This window comes from Stegodyphus dumicola, chromosome 8 (assembly GCF_044657685.1).
Source record: "Stegodyphus dumicola isolate Sdum_Otavi_A_Nest chromosome 8, ASM4465768v1".
In the NCBI taxonomy this organism is placed as follows: domain Eukaryota; kingdom Metazoa; phylum Arthropoda; class Arachnida; order Araneae; family Eresidae; genus Stegodyphus; species Stegodyphus dumicola.
The window spans coordinates 55,841,768-55,867,105 of record NC_140775.1 but is presented as its reverse complement, the minus strand read 5'-3'; the positions used below and the strand labels follow the sequence as shown (position 1 = coordinate 55,867,105).

General features: G+C 30.9%; 1 protein-coding gene across 3 annotated transcripts in view; it reads left to right on the top strand.

The window, feature by feature from the left end:
• LOC118190284 (man(5)GlcNAc(2)-PP-dolichol translocation protein RFT1) overlaps nucleotides 1–9,701 on the top strand; it is a 70,826-nt gene extending 61,125 nt beyond the window's left edge. For all 3 annotated transcript variants that reach the window (XM_085821871.1, XM_085821870.1, XM_035360985.2), the window contains one exon: nucleotides 9,476–9,701. In XM_085821871.1, coding sequence (XP_085677997.1) covers nucleotides 9,476–9,646 — 171 coding nt within the window. In that variant the 3' untranslated portion in view covers nucleotides 9,647–9,701. The remainder of the gene's footprint in view (nucleotides 1–9,475) is intronic.
• The last annotated feature ends 15,637 nt before the right edge of the window (nucleotides 9,702–25,338 follow it).

The following is a 25,338-nucleotide window of genomic DNA, read 5'->3' as shown; positions in this document are numbered from 1 at the left end:
CTTTGAACACTGGTAGCTCAGTCTGAGGTTCAAATTCAAGCAAATGGGCTGGTTGCATGGCCATTTTTTATGGTTTTCCCCATGGTATGTATACGAGCCATTTCCCTTAGGAAGTCCACCACAAGGGCATCTCTATACTTAGGCAGATAGCTCTTGAGTGCTTTGCCATAGTTAAATAAACCAAACCTTAAAATTTTCTGGATGACATCTTTTTAAAAACTACATATATGACTATTCTATGCTGCTACGTTCAAGCTACTATCAAACACTTAACTCGGTGTAAGTACTGTTGTTTGAAGTAGTGTTGGAACACTTTTTGTGTTCCAACATGTGGTGGAACATCCTCAGTTTATTTGTTTCTGGTAACTTTCAATGTGGAAAACAAGAAAAATAACATAAGGAACATGGTCATATACAAGCTAGGGAACCATTGGAATGATTTTATTGTTTAAAAAGCTCCAATGTTGGTGCTGACTCGTGCCGTGGAGCATTGTCATGTTTAAACTTCAGTGCCAAGATATCCATTTTCGAGGAATAGAACCAATATAAAATTGTCCTTCTTCAGTCAGGCTTTAAATTAACCCTTTGTGTTGCATACAGCTAATCTAGAGAAGTTAAACAAAAATGTTTGTATTTTTCTACGTAGTAATAATAAAAAAAAAATTAATTTTATTCAAATTTCGTTTTAAATACTTGCTACAGTTTGTTCACTACAGTGGACAGCATGTATATACGTACATGCATACAAATCTCTTCCCAGCGATTTGTGGTCATTGCATTTGAAATCATTTCCTGCCTTGTTTGCAGTGATCATTACCATCTTCTAAATGATAAATCTACAACTGACATGTATGACATGTACATACAGATGTCCCAAAATACCTTCATTTCGTTGATTGTGATTGAATTCATTTTGCTACGATTTTGTAACCCGTACCTGTTGGATTCAAATGTCAAGTGTTCTAGAAATTCCTTGTCAAACATAAACATTTCCAGTGGTGTTTTGGCTTGATAAGCAGTACATTTGAGTTTCAAATCACTCTTTTCGGTAGATCTTTATCTACCCACTCCACAATTTTCTCAAACTGACATTTAAAATAAAATGTCTAAAATTACTAATTATAAATAAAAAAATGGCAGTATAAGAAAATGTAAGCAATATTATATCATGTTTACTATGAAAAATTGTACTAACTTGGAAACAGAAGTAGCAGCCATTTTCCAAATAGCAATGCTTTACAACCATCTATAATCGACATTTGAAAGTTCTAATAATATAGAATGAATAAACACAAGAATGGAATCTGTTAAGGCATTTACAGAAGAATAAACAAACTTAAACTTTTGTCTACTAGAGTGGACATGATACAACAAAGGGTTAAGAATTAACTTCAGTAATTTTTTTCTTTCTGTATGCAATGAAAAGGCAGGCAGGATGAGAATGATACTTAGCTTAAAAAACAAATGAACACAAATTCACTGTGTTGTTAGATTTGCCATTTCAAACTATAACAAAATGTCTTTGTATATCACCACACTGTTATGTCTCATATATCCTTGATTTACATTGCCATTGTGAAATTTTAGTGACATCATCCTAAGATGTTGCCTTATCTAATGGCAGCATTAGTGTCCAGAAAAACCTTTCTTCAAGTAAAGAAGTTCTGTTCATGAATTTAATTATTTGTTGCCCTCTTTTGTTTCCTAAGATATTGATTTTCTTTAAACAATACCTGATTCATTATGATTAGAGATGTCATTATTTTGAAATATATACTTAAAAAATTAATAGCATCGAACAAGTTGTTGAATTGCTTATTATAAAGTAGGTATATATTTTTTAAATTCCAAGTTTTTAAGGAAACATATCCACAGTTGGCAGTAAAGGACTCTACTCAAAAATTTTCATAATATGTATTCTATTATCATTTTATCTGTTCATTTGAATATATAGTTTGAATTTTCCAAGCATTACTGCTGTTGATTTTAGTCCATTGATATTAAAAACTGTGCATAAATTTAATGCTTAAAGTTGGAAATGTCAACCTTGTTGCTAGTATTTCACAGATATTATTGCACTCTAAAATTTGAGCAACAATATTAAAAACTTTTGTCTGTTAATGTAAATTTTATGAGTGTGGCTAATCTTATGTCATAAAATATGTAATTCTTAAATTTCTGGACTAGGAATTTCCTTGAGTACTGATAAATGATCTTGGCAATTGAAAATTGTTGAATTATGCAATCGTAAAAAGTGCAACCATCTCATTGTTTATGCATGAAAATGTTTATAATTTTATAAGATTTTTTCCTATTTTGTATGTTTATTGAATTATGTATTTGATTATGTAAAAGCATACAAGGTTTATCTACTTATTATATATCGTGGCAAACACAAAGACTACCTTTTTTTATAGGCTAAAGCTACATTGCATTTTTTATGTTTGTTGGTCACTTGACATATATTGCTATCTTTTTTCATTATTTGAATATACACTTCATACATTAACACCAGAAATTCATATCTTGATCTCTATATCATTAGTGTCAGTTCTGTGATTGAAATTGTATTAAAAATGATGAAATTGTATTTACATAGTGAATGTTAATTACGAGTTTAAAATTTTATACACATTCTGTGGTCCCATTATTATTATCTCAGTTATTATTAAGTATCATACATAGCATAACTTTCAAAATGAATACCTATGATTAAATCCATGTGCTTAAATTACATAGTAGTAGTGAAGCTTTTTCAAATTATTTGCCATCTTTGTGTGTTGGATTTTAATGTTCTCTTTCACCCTTTCTATCTCCAGGGTGTTTAGCTTATGTATACTGTTTCAGATCTTGGATGAGGACACTCTGTGTAGCAATGTTCTTTGCATTGTTCCCGTCTTTCTTGAATAATTTATACTCTATTATTAGAAAACATAAATGTAAATTTGATTATCAGATTAAAACTTCTTCCTGAACTGATACACAGATACAATGTTAGAAGAATTCTTTTTTACATAATGAAACTTAACCCCAATCAAGTATGTGTGAAAAGATATAAAACTAATGAAATAGAAACATTTCAGCCATTCTCCTATCTGTCTTTTTTGGAAATTATCCTAGTTAATATGCCTAAAAACCAGTTTTAATTTTTAAAAGGATTGAAGTAGTTTTTGTAAATGTTTTCTGAATATTTGAACTATTAATTCATTTAAAATATTTCTGAAGTTTTCAACTTACTTTTTTCTTTTCAAGCTGAGTATTATTTTTTCTCCTTAGTAAACATTTCATGATTGTTGTAACTTCTGTGATTCTTTTTCAACTGCACTAGAGGATTATGCACTCAAATTCTGTAGTATTTTTTTTTAAGATTTAATGAATGCATATCATACAGCTTTGAAATGTTTTTGTACACTTCAGTAAAATTGATGTACATTATGCTTTTTATAAGCTACTCTTTGATGATCATTGGCTTGAATTTTCTACTTATATAGATGGATCTGCCACAGATGATTTTGTTTGATCTGCCTTTGTATATAGAAATACTGTTGAAGGCTATTGCCTACATCAGACATTTGCCATTTTTACTACTAAAGCCATTGGAGTTCATCAGATACTGTCTTTTATTTCAAAACAACTTGGTTGTAATTTGCAAATTGCAAAGGAAAGTCAATTAGCAAGTCACAAAAAGCAGTTGCAAAATAGCCTAATGAAATGCTTGCATGAAAATTATTTATTTCTCAGCAAAAATTTCATAATTATTTATACAGTTGTCCATCATTTTATCAGTGCTTCTATGCCATCTGCATAAAATACTTTGGCTTGCTTTCTCAGTTGCATTAGAACTTTGTCTTGAACATCATCATGATGTGCAAAGCATTTGCCTCCAAGTTTCTTTTTTATTGGACCAAACAGTTACTGCTACTGTTATAGTGTGCAGTACATTCTTCACTTCATTTCCTCCACCCTTTTCATTGTTGAGTCTGTCACAGTCTAAACAGAATGCTTACTTCAGTTTTCATCACAAACTTCAGAGTACCTTGAGAAAATTTCTTGCTCTACATTTGCTGTGCATATGTAGGGCATATGCATATGCAAACATTCCTTTATAAATACCTTTCACGCAAAGTTCTTTTGTCTCTCCCTTCTGAAAAAAAAAAAAATAGGAATAGCAGCATACTGCCCCTTTGTTGCCCAGTTCCTTTGCATTTTCAAACTGAATGCTTGTACAATTGATACTTAGTAATTGATAGGGGGGGGGGGGGGAATCATTAACTAGGACAGTTCTGTTACTCACTGTTATTTTCAAATATATTATGCCAGTTTGTGATATACTTAATAATCTCTTGTATCCTTACTTGTCCAGAATTTTGCACTGTTTACAAGACAATAATAAATATAAGAATTCCTTTATCAATGAAATGCATAAGCTTTATTTGTATTTTTAGGATCAGGATACAGTGTTTTTTTGCTTTGTGCATGCTGTCATTTGTAACTATGGAAACAAACCTGTTAATAAAAGAGGTCACTAACACATAAAAGAAAGTATCCCAAATATTAATACATTGATTGTCACATGCATTTTACATGGTTTTACATAGCCCCCTACATCAATTTTTTATTATGCAATGTATATTATGTTGAAATATTATCTACGGAAGATAAGGTGAGTTGTATAATTATGTTTAATCCATATTGTGTGGTGGGAGTCACTGGTGACCTCTGAGGCATTGTAGACCATTTTTGCAATTTATTATTTATATTTTTGTGATTTATTATTCTCCAAACCATTATAGCAACAGTATTATTTAAAAATTTAACAGTATCGATATTTACTCTTAATATGTATTTTTACTGTTGGTCATGTTGGCAATCACCAGTGGCTCCCAGGGTACTGTAGCCAAATCGAGTGCCGGCTGCCAGTGAATTCCATGGCAGTCAACATGTTAAGAGCACCTTCACACATTAATTCCTTAGAAAATGGCAACACCTCTGAAACATGCAAGTCAGTAATAAATTAAAGGATATAAACCTAACGTTGAATACTGAAAATTGATCAATAATTGTAAGGATGAAAATGCTCTTGATTAGATACAGATCAGGCAGTCTAGACTTACATCACTTTTACTGAAAGATAGTGATTTCTTTGGTGCATAATCTGAGAGGTTATGGTGCACCAAATTTACTGAATGTGCTCTGGTATATAGCAGTTGTAACTCTTAGCTGTTTATTTTATACATTTTAGTGAAATGTTCTCTTTTTAATACTCTTGAGAACTCTCTTCTAATAATTACTTATTGTTAACTGTTTTAATAGGGAAAAATCATCATAAGCATTTTGAATTTTTAATAGATATCAGAATATATTATTTATTTTATTGACTTCCCCTTATTAGATATGTTATTGCATATGATGTCATATATAAATTAATAATTTTTTCTGTAGACACATCAGCTTTTATAGTTACATAACGCTGAGTGTGTAGTGAGTTTTCTTAAAAAGAGGTTCAATACATATAGTATTTGCTAGCTCTCCCACAGAGTGAATTTTTCCTGTAGGAGAAAGGAGAATATATAGGAGAGAATTTCATAGTTTCAAGCCTTTTATTTAGATACTGAGTATTTAGTTTTAGCGTATGCATATAAAAAACTACTTTTGTTCTCAAGTTTTGGTATTTATCAACATTTTGTATGCTTTTTATTGTTCATTTTCACATCAGCTTTTATAGTTACATAACGCTGAGTGTGTAGTGAGTTTTCTTAAATAGAGGTTCAATACATATAGTATTTGCTAGCTCTCCCACAGAGTGAATTTTTCCTGTAGGAGAAAGGAGAATATATAGGAGAGAATTTCATAGTTTCAAGCCTTTTATTTAGATACTGAGTATTTAGTTTTAGCGTATGCATATAAAAAACTACTTTTGTTCTCAAGTTTTGGTATTTATCAACATTTTGTATGCTTTTTATTGTTCATTTTCACATCAGCTTTTATAGTTACATAACGCTGAGTGTGTAGTGAGTTTTCTTAAATAGAGGTTCAATACATATAGTATTTGCTAGCTCTCCCACAGAGTGAATTTTTCCTGTAGGAGAAAGGAGAATATATAGGAGAGAATTTCATAGTTTCAAGCCTTTTATTTAGATACTGAGTATTTAGTTTTAGCGTATGCATATAAAAAACTACTTTTGTTCTCAAGTTTTGGTATTTATCAACATTTTGTATGCTTTTTATTGTTTAATTTATGAAACACATTAAAAAATAATCTTAAATATATGTATACATACTTTTGAGTTTTAGAATGAAGGGGAGAATGATCTACTAACAGTGGTGAAAGGGATGCATGGGATAACAGTGGTCATGTTCTAACAATTTTTTCTATATTTGTTTTTATATTGGCTAAAGTGTCACTCTAGTTGAATCTTTTTGTACAACCTGTTGATTTTCGTTCTTGACTTTTGCTTCAAAATCTAGTCAATATTTACTGTTTCTCTCATTTTGCTGAATGTATTAGTATTCTGTTTTACATAGATCATTTTTAGAACAGAATTTCTGAATGTTTATCAGATAAAAATAGAAAACAGGATTTTGTTACCGTTATGGAGAAGGAATTGTTGTGTTTTTCATTAGTTTGCTGTTGTTGTAACTTATCTCACTTGTCTGACAGTAACATTGGAAGAAGCCGACGAAATTTATCGGTTCAAGGAGTGCAAGATTACACCTGTCATTGGCAAGAGCCTTGAGCACCATGCAGGTGACAGTACGACTTTGCTCAGTTCTGCACCCAGTTTTGATGGAGAGCACCCTGGGCAGGTCTCCAACCCCACTTCCTCTGCCACCAATATTTCGAGAGCACTTTCAATATGTCACATATTTAGAGATCCCCCATGCTGTACAGACATTATACATTTACAAACATCAATGCCTTCTCTGGGTTTTGAACCCAGGCCCTTTGGTATGGCCATAACTACTATCCCAATTGGGGAGCTTATTATTAGTTAAATGATAGATGATTTCTAGTTTGTCTTCAGTTTTTTTCATAAATACTGCTAAGAAATGGATTATGCTATTTGTTTCTCTATAGACTAAACATAGGCTAGGAAACATGAAAAGAAATTGGTAGAAAAAATATAACAAAGATAGATACTTCTGGAGTGTACAGCATTTCCATTTATGATATTTATTCTAATCATCATTATAGTGTACAGAAATTGTGATTTAATTATTGTAGTAACATAATAAAAACTGACATCTACTAACAACTATTACAACCTGCTGACAACCTGGCAGTAATTCTGTTTTTTTTTTTTTTTTTTTTTTTTCAAAATGCTCACAAGCAGCTAGTTTTTATTTTTAGATAGAAAGAGCATATAAATTTTTATTTATATCTGATCTATAAGGTCTACCAGAAACTTCTGTCCGATTATGTTATTAAGTTTCATTTCACAAAAAAAGTGTCTCGTATCATTATTAAGTGGCATACAATCATGTAAGCGTGGCTATCGATGAAGTTAATTTATGATACTTTTATTTTGTTTGAATTCCAAGAAAGAAGAAATGCATATCAAAAATTTAGTTTTTGGTGGAGATGGTCAAAAAATTTTGACTGTAATGATAAGCCATGCTCAGGCAGCCATCTTTGATCAATGATGATATTGTCAAGACTATGATAGAACAAGATCCTTTTTTTGACAACATTGGAGATTATGATACAGCTTAACTCAGCACAACAAACTATTTGGAAACTAGAATTGGTCTATAAATATTGATCAGTTCATCATATGCACATCTCTGCTTGCTCAGAACAAAAACAAGCCTCTCTTGGACTGGATGATAACTGGTGATGAAAAGTGGATTACCTTCAAAAGCATCGTTAGGAAAAGAGTATATTGTGAGTCGGACAACTGCCCACTCCACCTCTAAACCGAGCTTGAGGCTCAATAAGAAAATGCTGCGTATGTGGGGGGTTGTCCAAAGACCAATACATTATAAACTTCTGAAACCTAATGAAAAGCTCATTTCAGAGAGATATTGTCAGCAAATGGATGATTTAAGCAAAGCAGTCAAAGGAAAGAGACTGGTGATGTTCATTAGGAAGCATATCATACTGCCTCATGATAATGCCAGACTGCATGCTGCTTTGGTGACTCATCAGAAAATCACAGAGCTAGGTTGGGAAATTCTGCCACATCCACAATACCCCTTAGTTCAAGTGCTCTCCAATAATCACTTGTTCCTATTCTTGCAAAATTTTTTGAAGTGGGAAAAATTCAAAACTGAAGCAAATTTCAGCTAACTATTACTTGAGTTCTTTGCCTCTAAAGACGAGAAATTTTTCAAAAATGGTATTTACCATCACGTTGGCAAGAAATCATAAGTAACGACAGAAATTATATTGTATGATAATTATAATTTAAGGTATGAAAAAGGTATTTTCTGTCTCTTCCCAAATGGACAGAATTTTCCAATAGGTATTATATACAAAATAAAATACCAATACATCCAGAAAATTATTAGAAATGCTGATACCCACAAGATTTTGTCAAATTCTCTATAAGGAGATCAGTATAGGAAAATATTTAGCCAAAGGGATGTTACAACCCATACAAAAGTCAGATTGCAAAAAACTTATTGGAAAAGGACTTTATGATCTAAATATTATATATATTTCAGTTAACATTATATCTAATCCTTCTGCTAAATTTGTAATAGACCTAAGTAAGTACAAATTTAATATAAAGATTAAATTGAGATTAATTAATTAATTAATATGTAATTTTCAGTATTGAGTGATATATTATTTGCTGTCATTATACAGATTTGTGCAAATTCCATATAGATTTCCATGATGTATGTGAAACTTGAAAAGCTGAGCAAGTAAAGGAATCAGCTTTAATCTTCTGAGACTTCTAAATAGAAGAATCTGTTATTATTAAGTACAGTTATTTTGTAAAAATCTCAATCCTTATGTTCCTTTTATTCTTCCCTACTATTAGTAACAATATCTGAGCTAAACTTTCTGTAAACTACCTCTCACATGCCTGCATGTTGGCAGTAAATAAGAAACCAGGCATTCAGCGTTAAGTATCATATTGTTAAATTAATCATGTTCACATTTCTGTTCTACACTTTTTATTTAGTCACTAATTTATATACTCTTGCATTGAGAACGGACAGGTTTGAATATCAAGGTATTGGCAGGAAAGAAAGCATGAAATAATAACTAGAAAAAAGTAAATGTTACAATTGTTATATTGTGTACCTGACAGCTGCTGTATAATATGTTATGCAATATACCTGTTGTATCTTATTACTTAAGTTGTATTCTTTTATATGAAAGCTAATTTTTTTTTCCACTCTTGGTAAAGTATTTTATATATTTGATACTATTTTTTGAAACTTGCAACATTGTAATTTTTAAATTAACATTTAAAAAAATGGCTGTTGTTTGATAGCTTAACACTCTCTTTTTATATTTTAGGTTTTTCTCTGTTGCAATTATGGTATTCAGTTTTGGATATGGCACTTATTATTGGGAATTGGTTGTTTTACTCTGTTCATCTGGGCTGTGTGGTGCAATGAATATATGTTGGTCCGCTTTCTTTCTGAACAATGGCGGAAAAAAGATTTTAAAATAAATAAAGTACTGTAAGCCTTTTTCTATCATGTATGTTAAAAGTTTTCAATAAATGTATTTTTACAATTCATGTTGGCTGGCAGTCTTTGATTTGTAGTTTTAGCTACTTAACCTCAAGTTAAGACTTCACACCAAGGTAATATTTATGTTCTAGTCTCAGTAGGTTAACAAATAACCAAATTGTGGGATTTATAAGCCATAAGATTTGTCCTTTAATATATGATTATTGGTATTTCATATTTTGAGAAGTCGGGAATTAATGTAAAAATATTTATTTTTGAAATACAAATCTCATTGTATGCATATGCAATTTTGAATCGTTTATAAATTGTTAAAAGTAAATCGGTTATCATTTGTAGGTAAGCAGTTACAGAAGGTAAACTTTTGAAAGATTAAAGTTCTATTGTGCTTAAAGTAAATTTAGTTTCTTAATTAGTTCATCATTTAACATTTAGCAGCTGCTTTGTGAGGCATGAAACTTCAGAATTTTAGTTAGCAGAATTTACTGGATTCAAAAGTACATAGTATGGACTCATTTAAAAATAAATTTAATCCCCTGAGTGGAATGACTGCCCTTCTTTATCCAGCCATGAGATCTGTTACTTGGCATTTGTCAGCTTATAATTTAAATTAATTTAATTTAAATTAATTAATGTTGTAAATATCTTGATGAATGAAAGTTTATGCAAACAGAGCTTAAAATAAGTAATGCAAATTTAGCTAGTAGAGGTTGTTTAAAACACAATTCTTCATGAGAACATTCAAAACAATGTGCTTCTCAGAGGTTTAATGTGATAGTATTTAGTAAATTGTTACTTTTGACCAAAAGGATTATAATTTTAACTATAACAAAATAGCTACTTCTCAATGGAAAGATGCCTCCCCTCAGTTTAAACTCTAGATTTGCTGGGTTTTTTTCCTCCTGCCTTTCAAAAATAGCAAAATACTGAAACTGAAATTTGATGTGCTAAACATAAATTTGAATCATATCTGAAAACTAATAATATTATTAGCTAAAGAATTCAATTTTTAAGTCACATTTTAATTGTTTTTTAAAGTAAGTAAGTAACCTTTTTATTCAGTTTTTAGTGTATGGTTTAATTTAATTGTAATATATCTACATGCAGTTATTATTCTTTATTCTTGTGTTGAAATTAACGTTTCAATTTTGCCATCAACGAATGAAAATAAAAAAAGAAATGATAGCTACATAATTTTTGAATATATAGAAAGACAAGATCAAAAATTTGCAACCACCCAAACATATGGTCTGTCAGATGGCATTAATGGTTTTAGTTGACATTTAGACATAATTAGTGACAAGGTTCTGTGTTCAGTGTTAAAATAAGTTACCATATTCCATTGATAAATCAGTTTGATAACTATTACCAAATAAGAACTTTGTCAAACATTATTAAACTTGTACCTGAAGCTGAGAATTAGTCCTTTGCTGTTTCAATTGTGGAAGTCTGCAGTGTTTGGAATTTGGGTATTCTCCCATTCAGAGGGCAGTAGCCAAAATGAAATACTTGTAGCAACTTTACACAACAAATTGTCAGAAGCATGTTTTAATCCAGACAAATTCTTCACGTGATATTTTGATGAAGGGTCCGAAATTCATTATTTGGTAATTGCCAATAAAGAGTATGCCATTAAATTGTTTTAGGTAATGGTATTATCCATAGTGAAAGCTTTCTTCAAATAATGATGGTTATATTTTCGAGCAACAGTGCATCCTGAATGTACTGTCGGGGGGTATCTTTACGATAGTCAATTTCCAATTAACTGGGCCTTGTCAAAAAAAAAAAAAGCTTAAATTTGTTTATTGCAGAACGATTGAAAATTGCTGTCACAAACTATCAAAATAAAGCATAATTTCTGTGGAAAATACAAAAAGGAGACAAAAATATGTGAAATAACAGCAGTAATAGGAAAGAGTATCAGAATATTTGGAATTGGTTTTCGTTCTCACCCATACTTAATTTGACATCAGCTAGAGTATATAAATAATATTAAATCATTCGTTAAAAATAAATTGTTAAATCACAAAAATTAATTAAGCATACCACTATTTATATGGTTTCCACCTATTTAAATTGTAAGAGTAATATAAAAAAAATTTGCTTCTATTTTAAAATTTACTCTCCTTTTGAATGCTGATTTAATGTACATAACCACGCAGACTTACTGTCCAGATCAGGATTTCTTAAAGTGTGGGTTGCGATTCCCTTGGGGGTCGCCAAAAATGTTAGCATTTTCAATATTTCTTTATTTTATTATAATAATTTTACAATTACCAAATATTTTTACACAGTGTATATGAAAATAGATAAAGATAAGACAATACAAATAAAGAAACTAACGAAAACATTTCAACACATTCTTTTTATAATATAAACGTTAATTTTCCATGCTTTTCACGTAACACTGTCATTTCACCTGTTCCTTATTTAAAATTTTCACATTGTTCTATGTCTTAAAATTAGAAATTAAAGTTAATGACCTAAAACTGCAATAGTGTATTACAGTACACGTGAAAAAATTAGCAGTTTCACTCAAGGGTGTGTCGGATTGATGCAATACTTATGGGGGTCCCACAAAATTTTTGTAAATATTATGGATCCAGGGAGGTCTTTAAAAAAAATCTCAAGTTTAAGAAACCGTGGTTCAGATTAAACTGCTTGAAAATGCAGTGAATTGTTTTAATATTTTTTCCTAGTTTTAACATCAGTTATTCCTCTTCCTAGTATCTTTTATTAACTGTAATTATAGATTAACCATGGACACTATCCTCGGTATAACCTGAGTTAATCAGAAATATACTGTGCTTCGGGCTACCTCCAATATTTTGTGTTTGATGATGACAGTGGCCCCCAGAGAAATATCAGTATTTTTATTTTATGACGAACTATAAATATTATTTTATCACTAATATCAGTATAGGTAGTTTTAAATAAACTCGTGATTTGCTTGCGAGTTTTAGTGAAAAAATGAATTTAGAGCAATAAAACTTATGAATAACCATGAAATAATGGCAATAATTCATGGGGGAGGTGTTAAACTAGAACATCAAGTTTTGAAATAAGCTACTGTAAACATACATTTGAAAAAATACAAAGAACAATATTTTACATCCTTTTTATTCATCTATATAAAATTAAAATATGTCTAGTATATATTTTTGCGTCATATCAAAAAAAATTGCTTTTTTTTTTAATTAATTCTTTATTCTTCCTTTTTGTTAATAAAGTGATTTTATTTTTATAACCAGAAACCTGCATAACCTCATGGCAAGCTGTGTGGATTTTTGACGTATACTTCTTCCTTAAGTTACAGAATATTCCACTTTTTGAAAGCCATATGCTACTTAAGAACAATTCCTTTGATATGATAGTAAAATATATATAATTCTAAAAAATAACTACTGCAGCTCAGTTTTTCTGATCAGGTGCTTGTGTGCTGCTGAGGAGTAAGTGAGCCAGATTTTAAAAAATGTTTTTAGATCTGGAAGTATCATAATTTTTTCTGAGAAATTTATGATTCGATATCATTAATGAGTTTTTTTTTTTTTTTTTTTTTTTTTTTTTCCCCTTATATGTATGTGTGTGTTAATTTTTTTTCTGTACTGTTACCAAATGATAAAAATAAGATAGCACTGAAACATCCTAAATAAAGGATTATTTGTAATGTGCAATTTTTCAATAATAGTTTCTTACAAGATTACCTACCGTATTTATGCGAATCTAATGCACATCGTTTTTGGCCAAATGAAGTATTCAAAATTGGGGTGCGCATTAGATTTGAGTGCAAAGTTCGCTGATGACGTCAAACAAATTTAAATCGTAACAATGAATTACTGTATTTTTCGACTACATTTACCGTTACATTTATCATTGACATGTTATTGCATAGAGGATACAAAAATAAAAGATACAAGAAATGCTGCATTTCAAATTCATTGAATCGCAGTGAAGATGACGTGCTCTGTAACGCCAAGGATGACGATGATGATGATGAGGAAAGAAGAAAAGAATCTGCTTCTGACGAAGAGAGCTGCAAGGATTCCAGTTATGAAAACATTAGTGAATAAAGATGTTTACTATTAATCACTGATTGTAGAAACTGTTAGCTAGATAGAAATGTTACGATTTATTTCATGTTCATATTTTACGATAGGTACCATATATACGGTAGTGGTAATTAACAATGATTGTTTCACATAACAATAGCCCACTAATAGGTTAATTCTATGTTCTGCTACTTTATGTATAAATCCATTGTTGTATAAAAAATGGTATCTAAATTTAAATAAAATTATCATACCATTGATTGATAGTTTATATACAAATCCGTTGTTGTATAAAATAAGATTAAATAAATTCCTCATACCATTGATGCGCATTACATTCGCCAACAAACAATTTTTTTATTATTTAAAGTTTTAAAATGGGGATGCGCATTAGATTCGCATAAATACGGTATTTTAAAACTGAGTAAAATGAAGAGATATTATAATGTCTCTAACAGATGAAAGCTAGTATGATAAATTTTATTTCCAATTAAATATTTAATTTTGTAAAAGCATCTAAGGAAGTATTCTGACTGAATTCTTTTACATTTGGGACAAAGTTAGGATTGTTATGCTAAACTGCTGAAGCTGTATGAGGCTTGTCATATTTTAAAAGGCTTCAGACGTATGGAAACGTATCTGAAGTGCATATAAATCCTGAGAATAGTGTAACTCAGTGCTTAAATTGTGCCAGAGCTCGGCTCCGGTACTTCTAAATTTTTAAGATAAATTACAATTTTAGCCAGGCTGCACTGGATCCCTAAATTAGATGAGCTCCGGTACTTCTTTTTATAAAACTGAACCACAATTTAAAGGGGAAAAAATAGAATTCCTAATGTTATAGTTTAACAATAAGCAGACTTTGCAATATTCTAATTCCCTAGAAATACGAACTCGTGAGAACATGAGACATTGAAGTAAAGTTCCTTCACTCACATGTGGAAACCTTTCCCTTTAAAAAGGGCAATAAATTTGGGGGAGTTTGTTTAGGAACGCGTAAATTTCTCGCCATGCCATCGTATCTAGTGTATAGTTATCAATGCTTACAGTTAGTTACCCTCGCAGGAAGGAAAATTAGTGTTCTTAAATGAGCATTAACCCCTTAACTGCCGCGGGCGTATATATACGCCTTGCTCAGCCGATGCGTTAACTGCCCCCCAGATGCGCAGCCGATGCGTTAACTTTTCGAATAATTTTAGGTGTAGCAGCGCAAAGCAAATGATAGCAGTTTGGAAGGACGTATATATATGCCTGGGGGCAGTTAACGCATCGGCTGAGCAAGGCGTATATATACGCCCGCGGCAGTTAAGGGGTTAAATGACAGAGAGTGTGATAAGATTGAAATACTGAGATAAAACTGCTCAAGCACATGCTATACATCGTCTTCCTACAGTATCCACTAATGGGGGAAGTGTAACCAGCAACTTTACATTCATCCTTAAGAATCAGATTCAGGACTCATTTTATCCCTGACACACATTTCCTTGATATCTATAGTTATATCAGCAGAGAGCTATAATTATATCAGTGGTCAAAGAAAACAGTATCTCTCACCAAGATTGCCCTCATTTTTTGTTTCCTCCCACTCATACCCTCAATTTGTTTCTCCTAGAATTTTGATCAGCTATACTTTAAGTATATTTAATTTTTGTGATGTTCAAAGAACTTCCCTCCCTATGATCAGAGCTTAAATCGGAGCCCACCGGACATCGGCTCCAGTGCTTCTTAGTTTTTGTAATAAATCATAATTCTAGCCAGAACGTACCGGAGCCCTGAATAAGAAGGCTTTGATGTAATTGAATCACAATTTCAGTAGAAATTTTATTTTACCAATAAAATTATATTAAAAACCACTTATTACATTTCAATTTATCTCCTTACATTTTATTTAATTTTAATTATTTAATTACTTCAATCTTTAATTATTTCAATAAATGAATTAACTATCTAATAATTATAATTAATTAATTATCTAATAATTATCAATTAAATTATAATTAATTATATAATAATTATTGATTAAATAATAATTTCTAAACATTAATTAAATAGCTATTAATTTGATAATAATTAACTATTTAATTTTAAAATTATTAATGAGTTTAATAGTCATTTTATTTATTTTTTATTCTTGTTCCTCTTTGCTGACGGGCTTCCATAGGGCTCCGGCACTCCTAATCTTAGAAATTAAGCCTTTAAATTATGTCTGTACACAATATATCAAGATCACTTATTTTCATAGTAAAATATGCATAAAAGTTGATTTAATTAGAAATTTGAGATGATTGGTTTTCATAATTTGATTCAATGTCATCTTCCTTTATTGTTTTCAATTAAGAGAAATATGGCTGTGCTACATTTTAAGTTAACATTACATTGTAACTGTTAGTAAGTCTAAATTTTTAGAAGCTAATGTGAATTAGGAATTATGTTTTATTTTCAATTCTGGCAGCTTTTGAAAAGCTGAAGGCATTTTGACAGCTATCATTATATGAAATGAGTTTTGCTTTAATAACAGTTACACATATTGTAATGAAGCACAGATAAATAAGTGTATTACTTAGGTGTGTTGAAAAATATATGGTATTTGTTTGGTTTTGTGAAAAATGATTTCTGCACTGGCATATAGATGCCTCATTGAGTACACATCTTATTATATAACATGCAGCAGAACATTGAATAATGGCATAGAAATTAATAATAAGTGAAAAGATAAAAAAAGTGTAGATAAGTTCATAACATTCACTTTATATTAATGTTTTGAATCTTACTTTGGCCTGTTTAATCTTATTTGTCACAATCAGGAGAAATAAAAATTACCATCTGATAACAAAATTACGATCATATTTTGTTAATATAATATCAATAATTCATTATTTACAATGAAGTTTGGTTTAAAAATATGTGTACATAAAATTAAAATGTAGCACAGCCATATTTCTCTTAATTGAAAACAATAAAGGAAGATGACATTGAATCAAATTATGAAAACCAATCATCTCAAATTTCTAATTAAATCAACTTTTATGCATATTTTACTATGAAAATAAGTGATCTTGATATATTGTGTACAGACATAATGGATGTGAAATTAACATCTTGTCTAGACTTAAATTTAAATATATATTTCAATTGATGCATTATATCGATTAAAATGTTTAATCTGTACAAATTATTTTTTAAATGTGCTGTAAATTCCAAGTTAATATCCATAATTTTATGAGGTAATTTGTCAAGAGCCATTGATACTGAAAATATTCTAAAAGAAGATGTCTGAAATTAAAAATTTATTTTGTATTATAAGTCCCAACCCGGGGGGCAGGAATAGGTACCCTCGTATTTAATGTGGTGTTGATTTTCATCATGCACTTTTATAACTTCATTTATGAGAGTTTGATAATGTAAAACTGATTATAATATGGACAAAAATTTGATACTTTTTTAATTATTAATGCAATTCATTTCTTTTTGTGAGAATTTAATAAAAATAGAAATTTTTGAAATGCTTACTCCCTAAAAAATCAGAAATAATATTGTGTTTGTTGAAGTCGTGCAAAACAAAACCTATAAATACTTGAAGGAAGGTTAGTCATTATTTTAAGCAGTACATAAATGTAAATCTGTTACAATATAAATGTGTAAAAAAAAAATATTCTCATGCTTTTTTGGGGAGGGAGGACTTTACAAAATTACGAGTTTTATATATATATGTATGTATGTATGTTACTGATGGAAACAATTTTATGGATTCTAATTAGTTCACATTTATTATTATAAAAGAGTATTATACTTTAGAATAATGTTATGTATCCAATCTGCACCTGACCTGTGTAAAACTTTTTATTGTTAAATACACTCAAATTTCATAAATCACTATATTTAATACAATGATGTGAATTTTCGAATGAGAAATTGTTCAGATATGTTTCATTATCATGTTTGTGGTAAATTATAGGTCTAAATTATGTCAGGTAAATTTTAAATATCTTCTATTAAATTTTAAAGTTGCTGCAAAAAATAACTGAAATAATTTTAAAACACACCTGCTATTATATAAAATCTTTTGGTTATTTTTGCATTTTTAGTACAGCATTCATGGCAGTGTTTTCATAAATTATGAGGAAAACATTTTATTATACTTATTCTGTTGTACCTTCATTGCAGTAATATGAAATTGCAAGAATTTCTATCATATTCTGTATGTGAAATTAAATCACTGTCACGAGTTAAATTTACAGATATGATTATTTTTAACTAAGCGCTAATTGTAGATTGAAATTAATACTTAGATTTACCTTTTAGGAAATTATAACTATCTTCCTTGAATTTGGATTACCATTCCAACTTTTCATCTTTCTTCATTATAGTTGTATGTATGGGCTTAAGCATTTATCAATTCCTTGTAGTATTAAGTCTTTCTTTGCCTCAAGAAGCATTTACTGAGTTTCCTTGTGTACAAAATCCAAATTGTTTTCTTTGTAAAGCAGTTCCTAATCCATGTTATATATCAAAATCCATTTCTTGTGAGTAAATAGATTCTAATTTTTGTGATGTTGTTTTCTTTGCTCAATTTCTTATGAGATTAAACATATATCAAATTTTGAGCAAATGGATTTAGGCTTTCTGTGAAATTTTTAATGAACATTTCCATAAAATTTATATATAATGTCTTCTATGCTCTGAGCTGTTTTTGATTCTAGATTCATTGAAATCTTTTCATTGTTATGTACTAGCAATTGAGTGCAAGCTACTAATGTTTCTATAAGCAACTTTTTTATTATTGTTCCTGAATCCCAGTCTGGATGTTCATGTTTCATAGTTATTGCTACTAATGACATGATTGAAGCTAAAGATTTATAATCAAATTTTTCACCTGTTGCACTTGCTTTAACTGCATCCATCAATATTTTCATTCTGTATTCTGGTTTGGAATTAGAAGATAATTCTGGAGATATGTTCCCGAGTTTTCTTTCATTTGAAATCGAATTTATATACTTATTATTATCTTTTGGTTTGTTTGTTGGAAAAATATCTGTCAGTAAATTTGGTATTACTGTATCTTGATTTTTTGTTGTATCATTGTTTTCAGTCTGAAGAAAATATACTTTTCCAGACTTCTTGCTTGTATCAAGTCTTGTCGATTCTGTGCTGATTTTCTGTATAATAGGTAGGAAAGGTATTTGTTTCTTTTTACTTTTCACAAATGAGATTTCATTTTGGGCATTATTTTTTCGGCCTATATGGTAAAATTTGAAATTATTTTCTGCATCGTCATTTGTTACTGTTGGGGCATATATGTCATTCTTGTAGTTGTTTTCTTTTTCAGGAGTATTTCCACTAGTTTTTTTAAAGAATTCTACTGAGTTTGATTTGTTTGTATTATATTCTGAATTTTCGTTTTGTGATTTCAAAGTAATATGCTCATTCCCAGGTTTTGTTAGTCTGTTTACATCACCATATTGTAATTTCTCCTGATTATGTAATTTTTGAAAACCTTCATGGTTATAGTAGTTGGAATTATAATCATAATTGTAGTAATAAGGGTAATACTTATTGGCCAGTATATGATCCAAATTTTTCTGTTGTAGCATTGAAGAAGATTCCAATTTCTTCACCCATCTTGCACTGTTAATGAAATTGTATAACTGCATATTGTTATATGGGGAAGTTTTGTAGTCATTAAAGTAATAGTAATCGGCAGGTGGGCGAGATACGGGATTTTCATATTGTATAGAGAATTGGTTTCTGTTAAATCCACTTAATAGTTGCAAAATAAACTGCAGATTTTCTGCCAATCCTAATCCAATATCAGGATAATCTATGTTTTTATACTGATGTAAGTGCTTATCATTTTGTGGTGGAATTTCATAATTTTCATTGTAAAAATCATGAATGAAGTAAATAGAGTTATAATCACTAGCTGCGGCCCAAGGTTCTGGATTTTCAGATTTATCCGAAAATTGCTTTGATTTATCACCACGATGTTGCTGTTGTAGGTTAAGCTGTAGAGTTTGGAGCCATTCTGGTGTGTTATCAGAATGATCTAGGTTATGTTCTTGATTTAAATGCTCTTCGTTGTATGTAGTGTCATAGTTATCAGCATAAAAATTATAACCAGGTTGATATACTTTTGGGTAATTGTAATAATTACTAAAGTAGTAATTCTTAAAGTCGGAATATGAGTAGTCATATTTGGCTCGATAATTATCGAAATAATAATAGTTAGAGTAATCGTAATCAGGATAATTGTACTGGATGTCTTTAAAAATATATGGTTTTTGAAAATTTGTTTGTTCCTGTGTTTGTAAAGAAGGTTGCTGTTTCATCTCGGATGATTCAGTATTAGAGCGATCCGTATCAGTATATGGATGCTGCTCCCTGCCGTTGTATGACATGATCTCTTCACTTTCGAGATAATGAGGGTGATAATAATAATAATCGTAAAATGGATTATAATAATTGAAGTAATAATCATTCAAATAATTGGCCATGGAGTTATATACTTCATCTGATAAGTCATAGCTAAGGTAGTAGTCATTGAAATAATTCAAATAGTTGTTTTTGGGGTAATTGCACTGTTTGTCACTAATAATTTGGAATTTTTGAAAAGTTTTCTGCCCTCCTTGTGTTTGTAAATTAGACTTCAACTCTATGAATTCAGCATTGGAGCGATTTGTATCAGTATACGAATGCTGTTGCCTGCTATTGTATGATATCATTTCTTCGCTTTCGGGATAATGAGGTCGATAATAATAATAATCGTAAAAAGGCTTATAATAATTGAAGTAATAATCATTCAAATAATTGCTCATGGAGTTATATACTTCATCTGATAAGTCATAATTAAGGTAGTAGTCATTGAAATAATTCAAATAATCATTTGGGGGGTAATAGTACTGTTTGTCACTAATAATTTGGAATTTTTGAGAAGTTTTCTGCCCTCCTTGTGTTTGTAAATTAGACTTCAACTCTATTGATTCAGCATTGGAGGGATTTGTATCAGTATACGGATGCTGTTGCCTGCCGTTGTATGATATTTCTTCGCTTTCGGGATAATGAGGGTAATAATACGAGTAATAATAATAATCGTAAAAAGGATTATAATAATTGAAGTAATAATCATTCAAGTAATTGGCCTTGGAGTTATATACTTCATCTGATAAGTCATAGTTAAGGTAGTAGTTATTGAAATAATTCAAGTAATCGTTTTTAGGGTAATTGTACTGTTTGTCGTTAATAATTTGGGATTTTTGAACAGTTTTCTTTCCTTGTATTTGTAAATTAGACTTCATCTCTGTTGATTCAATATTGGAGGAATTTGTGATTGGAGGAATTTGATGCACTTGCTCATCATTATTTGAAGCCATTTCGTCACTTTCATGGTAACGGTAATTAGAATAATAGTAATCAGCATAATCAGAATAGTAGTCATCAAGGTAATTAATACTATGTGTTTTTTTAACAATTTGTTGCCCTTTTTGAGTTTGTAAATTTGCCTTTTTCGGCTTTTTCTCTATTGAACTTTCAGTTGATGATTGTTGTAGGTTGTCAGCGAAACCTTGTGTACTGTGCTTTAGGACGGAGGTGTTGTATATTGAAAAGTAATCTGTTCGATTACTATTTTCATTGTTTTCCGTTTGGGATGATAAGGTAGTGAATATTGAAGCTTCCTCATTTTTTATATAATTATAAGCAATCTTTGATTCTTGGATTTTATATTTTTTCTCCTTACTATCTGTGAAAAGTGAATGGTTAAATTTTCTGTTCTTTTCGTCCAGTTGAAATGCTGTTGTTTTTTTTAACATATCATATAAGGATTTATTAATTTTATGCCCTATGTATGTTGCTTGTTGAAATGTTTTGTCTGTAGAAATAAGGTCATATTTATCCAACGTGAATGTTAAACAATTAACAATGTCTTTCAATAAGCCAGAAGCTTTTGATCTTGAGGATACTTTAGAAAGTGTATTCCCACATGCTGTAGCTGATTCATTTGCTATTTCATCCCCGTAATCGCTTTTCAGTGCATTTCGTATCAGAAATACAGCCAGAGATTTTTCTTTCAAATTTGATACGTTTTCATTAAAAATGTTAGATACATAGGGTGATGATTGTAATAGATTAAGTAATGCTGAGTAAAACAGTTTACCAATAGCTGTTCCAAGAGTTTCATAGTTTCGTTGAGAATCTTTATTTCTTGATTCTTTTCCTTTTATTACAATTTGTGTGTATGCTTCATTGTCATGATTGGCATCTTGCTTATCGTCAACTGGCCAAGAAATTTGTCGAGTCAAGTTTAGCATAAGTGAATCCGAATCTGACTGCACTGAAATTATATTCGATAAATAATTTAGCATTTCAGATGCTAGATGTTGTGCCTGTTCCCGAGTATTTTCCTGTATTAGTCCTTTTTGGTAGAAAATGCTCGTAATTGCTTTTGACATTTTCCCACCAAATGCTTGTGGAATTGAATTTTTTGGAAGTAATTTAATAGAAGCAGCACATGCATATGCAGTTTCTTTAGCGTATTCTGAATATCCGTAGTTAGTGATTGCATGGAATGTCATTTTAAAAGCAAGGTACTGTGCCTGAACTTTAGAAATAGTTCTTACAAAAGTGTTTCTGAATAAATTCGATTTTAATAGAGCAACGAAGAGAGCTTCACTAAATTTTTTCGCTTTTAGTATTTCATCTGTATATATGTAATTCGTTGATACGTTTCCCTTTGAGTTATTTGAAAGTTCATTTGACGAAATTGAAACTTCTGATGTCTGGAAGCTGTCAGATCTCTTCTTGTCCATTCTATCTATAGCAGAAATTATAGACCGTTCTTTGGGAGGATATGTTGAGGTTACATTTCCTGAAGTATCTAAATTGTATTCATTTCCCTGACTCAATGAGTATTGTTCTAGTTGTGAATTTCCTTTTTGTTCCGAAATATAAGCCATGTCTTCAGGTTGATGTTCATTCAGTATCAGATCAATTAAGTCTGTGATATTGTATATTAAATATACTTGTGGATTTCCAGTTACTGCTACATAACAGTTACGTATATCAGTCATTATGTCTTCAATTACTTCTTGCATGTTTTGAGATGAAGATTCTGCTATTGAGTACATTAATCGTTTAATTTCGTCTTCCAGTGCTTTGTTTATCACTTTGTCTAAGCGCTCTTGGATGGGTTCAGATATCGTTATTAGTCTGCTTTTTATATCTTCCAAACCAGATATAGGCATATTTGTAAAAGTAGGGTTTTCAGCGATTTTGTTATACCAGCAGTCGGTAAATTTTTCTCGGATACCTTTATCACACCACATGCATGTCTCTTCGCTATGCACTAATACTATCAACTGGCCGACTAGAAAAATAGTGTTTAAGCACCATTTACGTGACATTGTACATCAAGGAAATAATGCAAATACCTTAAGCAGTTGTTCTGGGATATACATCGTGAACTTTATATGTCAGTGCATCTCTACTTCAGTTATTTTATACATAAAGAGATAAACGTCTTCTAATAGGTTTGCTAAGATAGACCGATTACGTTCTAGAAACAGGTGACCCGTCTTCAAATAAATGATCTAACTTCAAAACCAACGTGATATGGGTCTTAGACGAAGCTTCAGCTGTTGAAACTTTGTGAACAAAGATAAGTCGGGAAAGCGTAGTTTTGATGCTTCGCCCATCATGTAGTTATTATTTAACCCATCCAGATAATTTATAGGCTTATGAGATAAGTATGGAATTCATCGGAACGAGTAATGAATAATTTATGTCCTGGCTCTTTTGAAAAACAGATTTGCTCAGACACGAACTGAACTTCTTTAAAGTAAGTAATATCGACTAACTTAAGTGGTAGACGCTTAGATTTATTGTTGTTTAAATCTTTCGTATCATTCCTAATTTTAGGTAGATTGACTGATAGTTAATATTATAAAAGGATTTGAATTATTACTCTTGTTTTTGTTAAGGAAAAATTATTTTCTCATCGGTGAAAATAGAGCCATTTTTCTTTAACATCTTTTACTGGGGGATTCATTTAGCTATTGATTTTGATATAATTTGCAACTTTAATTGTCTAAAACATTGTTTCAAAGCTATTGCCCACCAGTCTTTATAGTCGTTAGTGATGCTGACTGCCGTACCGACGAGCTTCAGTTCAAATCTTGGAGAAGGATGTTTGTAAGCGTATAGTGTCTATGCTGCAAGGGGGGCACTGAAATAGGCGGCGAGCCGAAAGTCATGTCGAGAGGTTAATGGTAGGTCTCCTCCAAGAGATGTTTTTCGTCAAAATTGGGACCGTACTTCACATTTGATGCGGCGGAACTATACGTGTACCATAAATAGTGCATTTCTGGGGTTCTACCCATTTCTAGCCGCTGTTGTAGTGGCTTATCTCACTTGTCTGTAACATCAGAAGAAGCCCACGAAATTCATCGTGGCAAGGAGTGCAAGATTGCGCCTGTCGTTGGCCAGAGTCCCAATTTTGATGGAAAACACCCTCCGGGGGGAGGGACGGGGCCGAGGATTTCCCACCCGTTTTCCCTTACTACAACTTCTGGAGAGTAGTTTTGGCTTGCCACATATTTAAAGTGCCTTCATGCCGCAGAGACACTATACATTTACAAACATCCATGCTTTCTCCGGAATTCGAACCCCGGCCCTTCGGTACGGCAGTCAGCGTCGCTAACCGCTTTCCCGGTTGAGTGGCATTTCTACCTGTATCTGTCAGAGCTGTTGTACTCGTATCTTAATTACAGCATCATGGTTGAGTAATAACCGAATAAGTGGTTGAAATATGGATTTGTTTTTATTGGTTAGGTTAGTTTATTTGAATATGGCAAACCTCAGAGAGGCTATCTGCTCAAGAAATAGGATGCCTTCTTGGAAGACTTTCTAAGAGACGTTGCACAGAGGAAAAACCAACCATGCAGCAAAGCCTTTTGTATGGTCTCGAACCCAGATCGAATTACAAGTATTCAGCTATCTTAACCACTCGGCCACTGGTGAGGCGATTTAGTGTTATAAGTTTTAATTTATAAAGTATATTGTTTATATTTATATGTAATGTTTGAAAATTTCATTGAGACTTAATTTATTAAAATTTGCAATGTTCTAAGTGATCCATTATTTTATTTCTTTATTTTTAATATTATATGAATTTTAAGTGTTTCAACGCCCCCCGCCCCCTCTTTTTTCCATTTCCTTTTTTAAACGTTTAGATAGCATTTTGCGGAGACATATCAATATATTTTTTCTAATTATTATGTATTAACAGTGCATAAATGCCAGTATTATTAAACATATACTCATCCTTTCAAAACTACTGTGGTTACTAATAAAAATACTTGGAGATCTTAGTTCGAAGAAGTATTTATATGATTATATAGCATTACATGGGTATGACGACCCGAAATTTCTAAAAAGAACTTTAAGCATATATATATAGTTATATGCTTATGTATATTTTTTTCGTTATCATATATATATATAAGTAGACACTTTAATATAATGATAAATACATATAAAGATTTCGAAAACTGACGAAATCCGTTCTTCAGAGTTGCTGAGGAAGCGAACATGTTTCAAAGACGAAAGGTAACGTGAAGCTCCAGAGTAGTCAATCGCAATATGATTA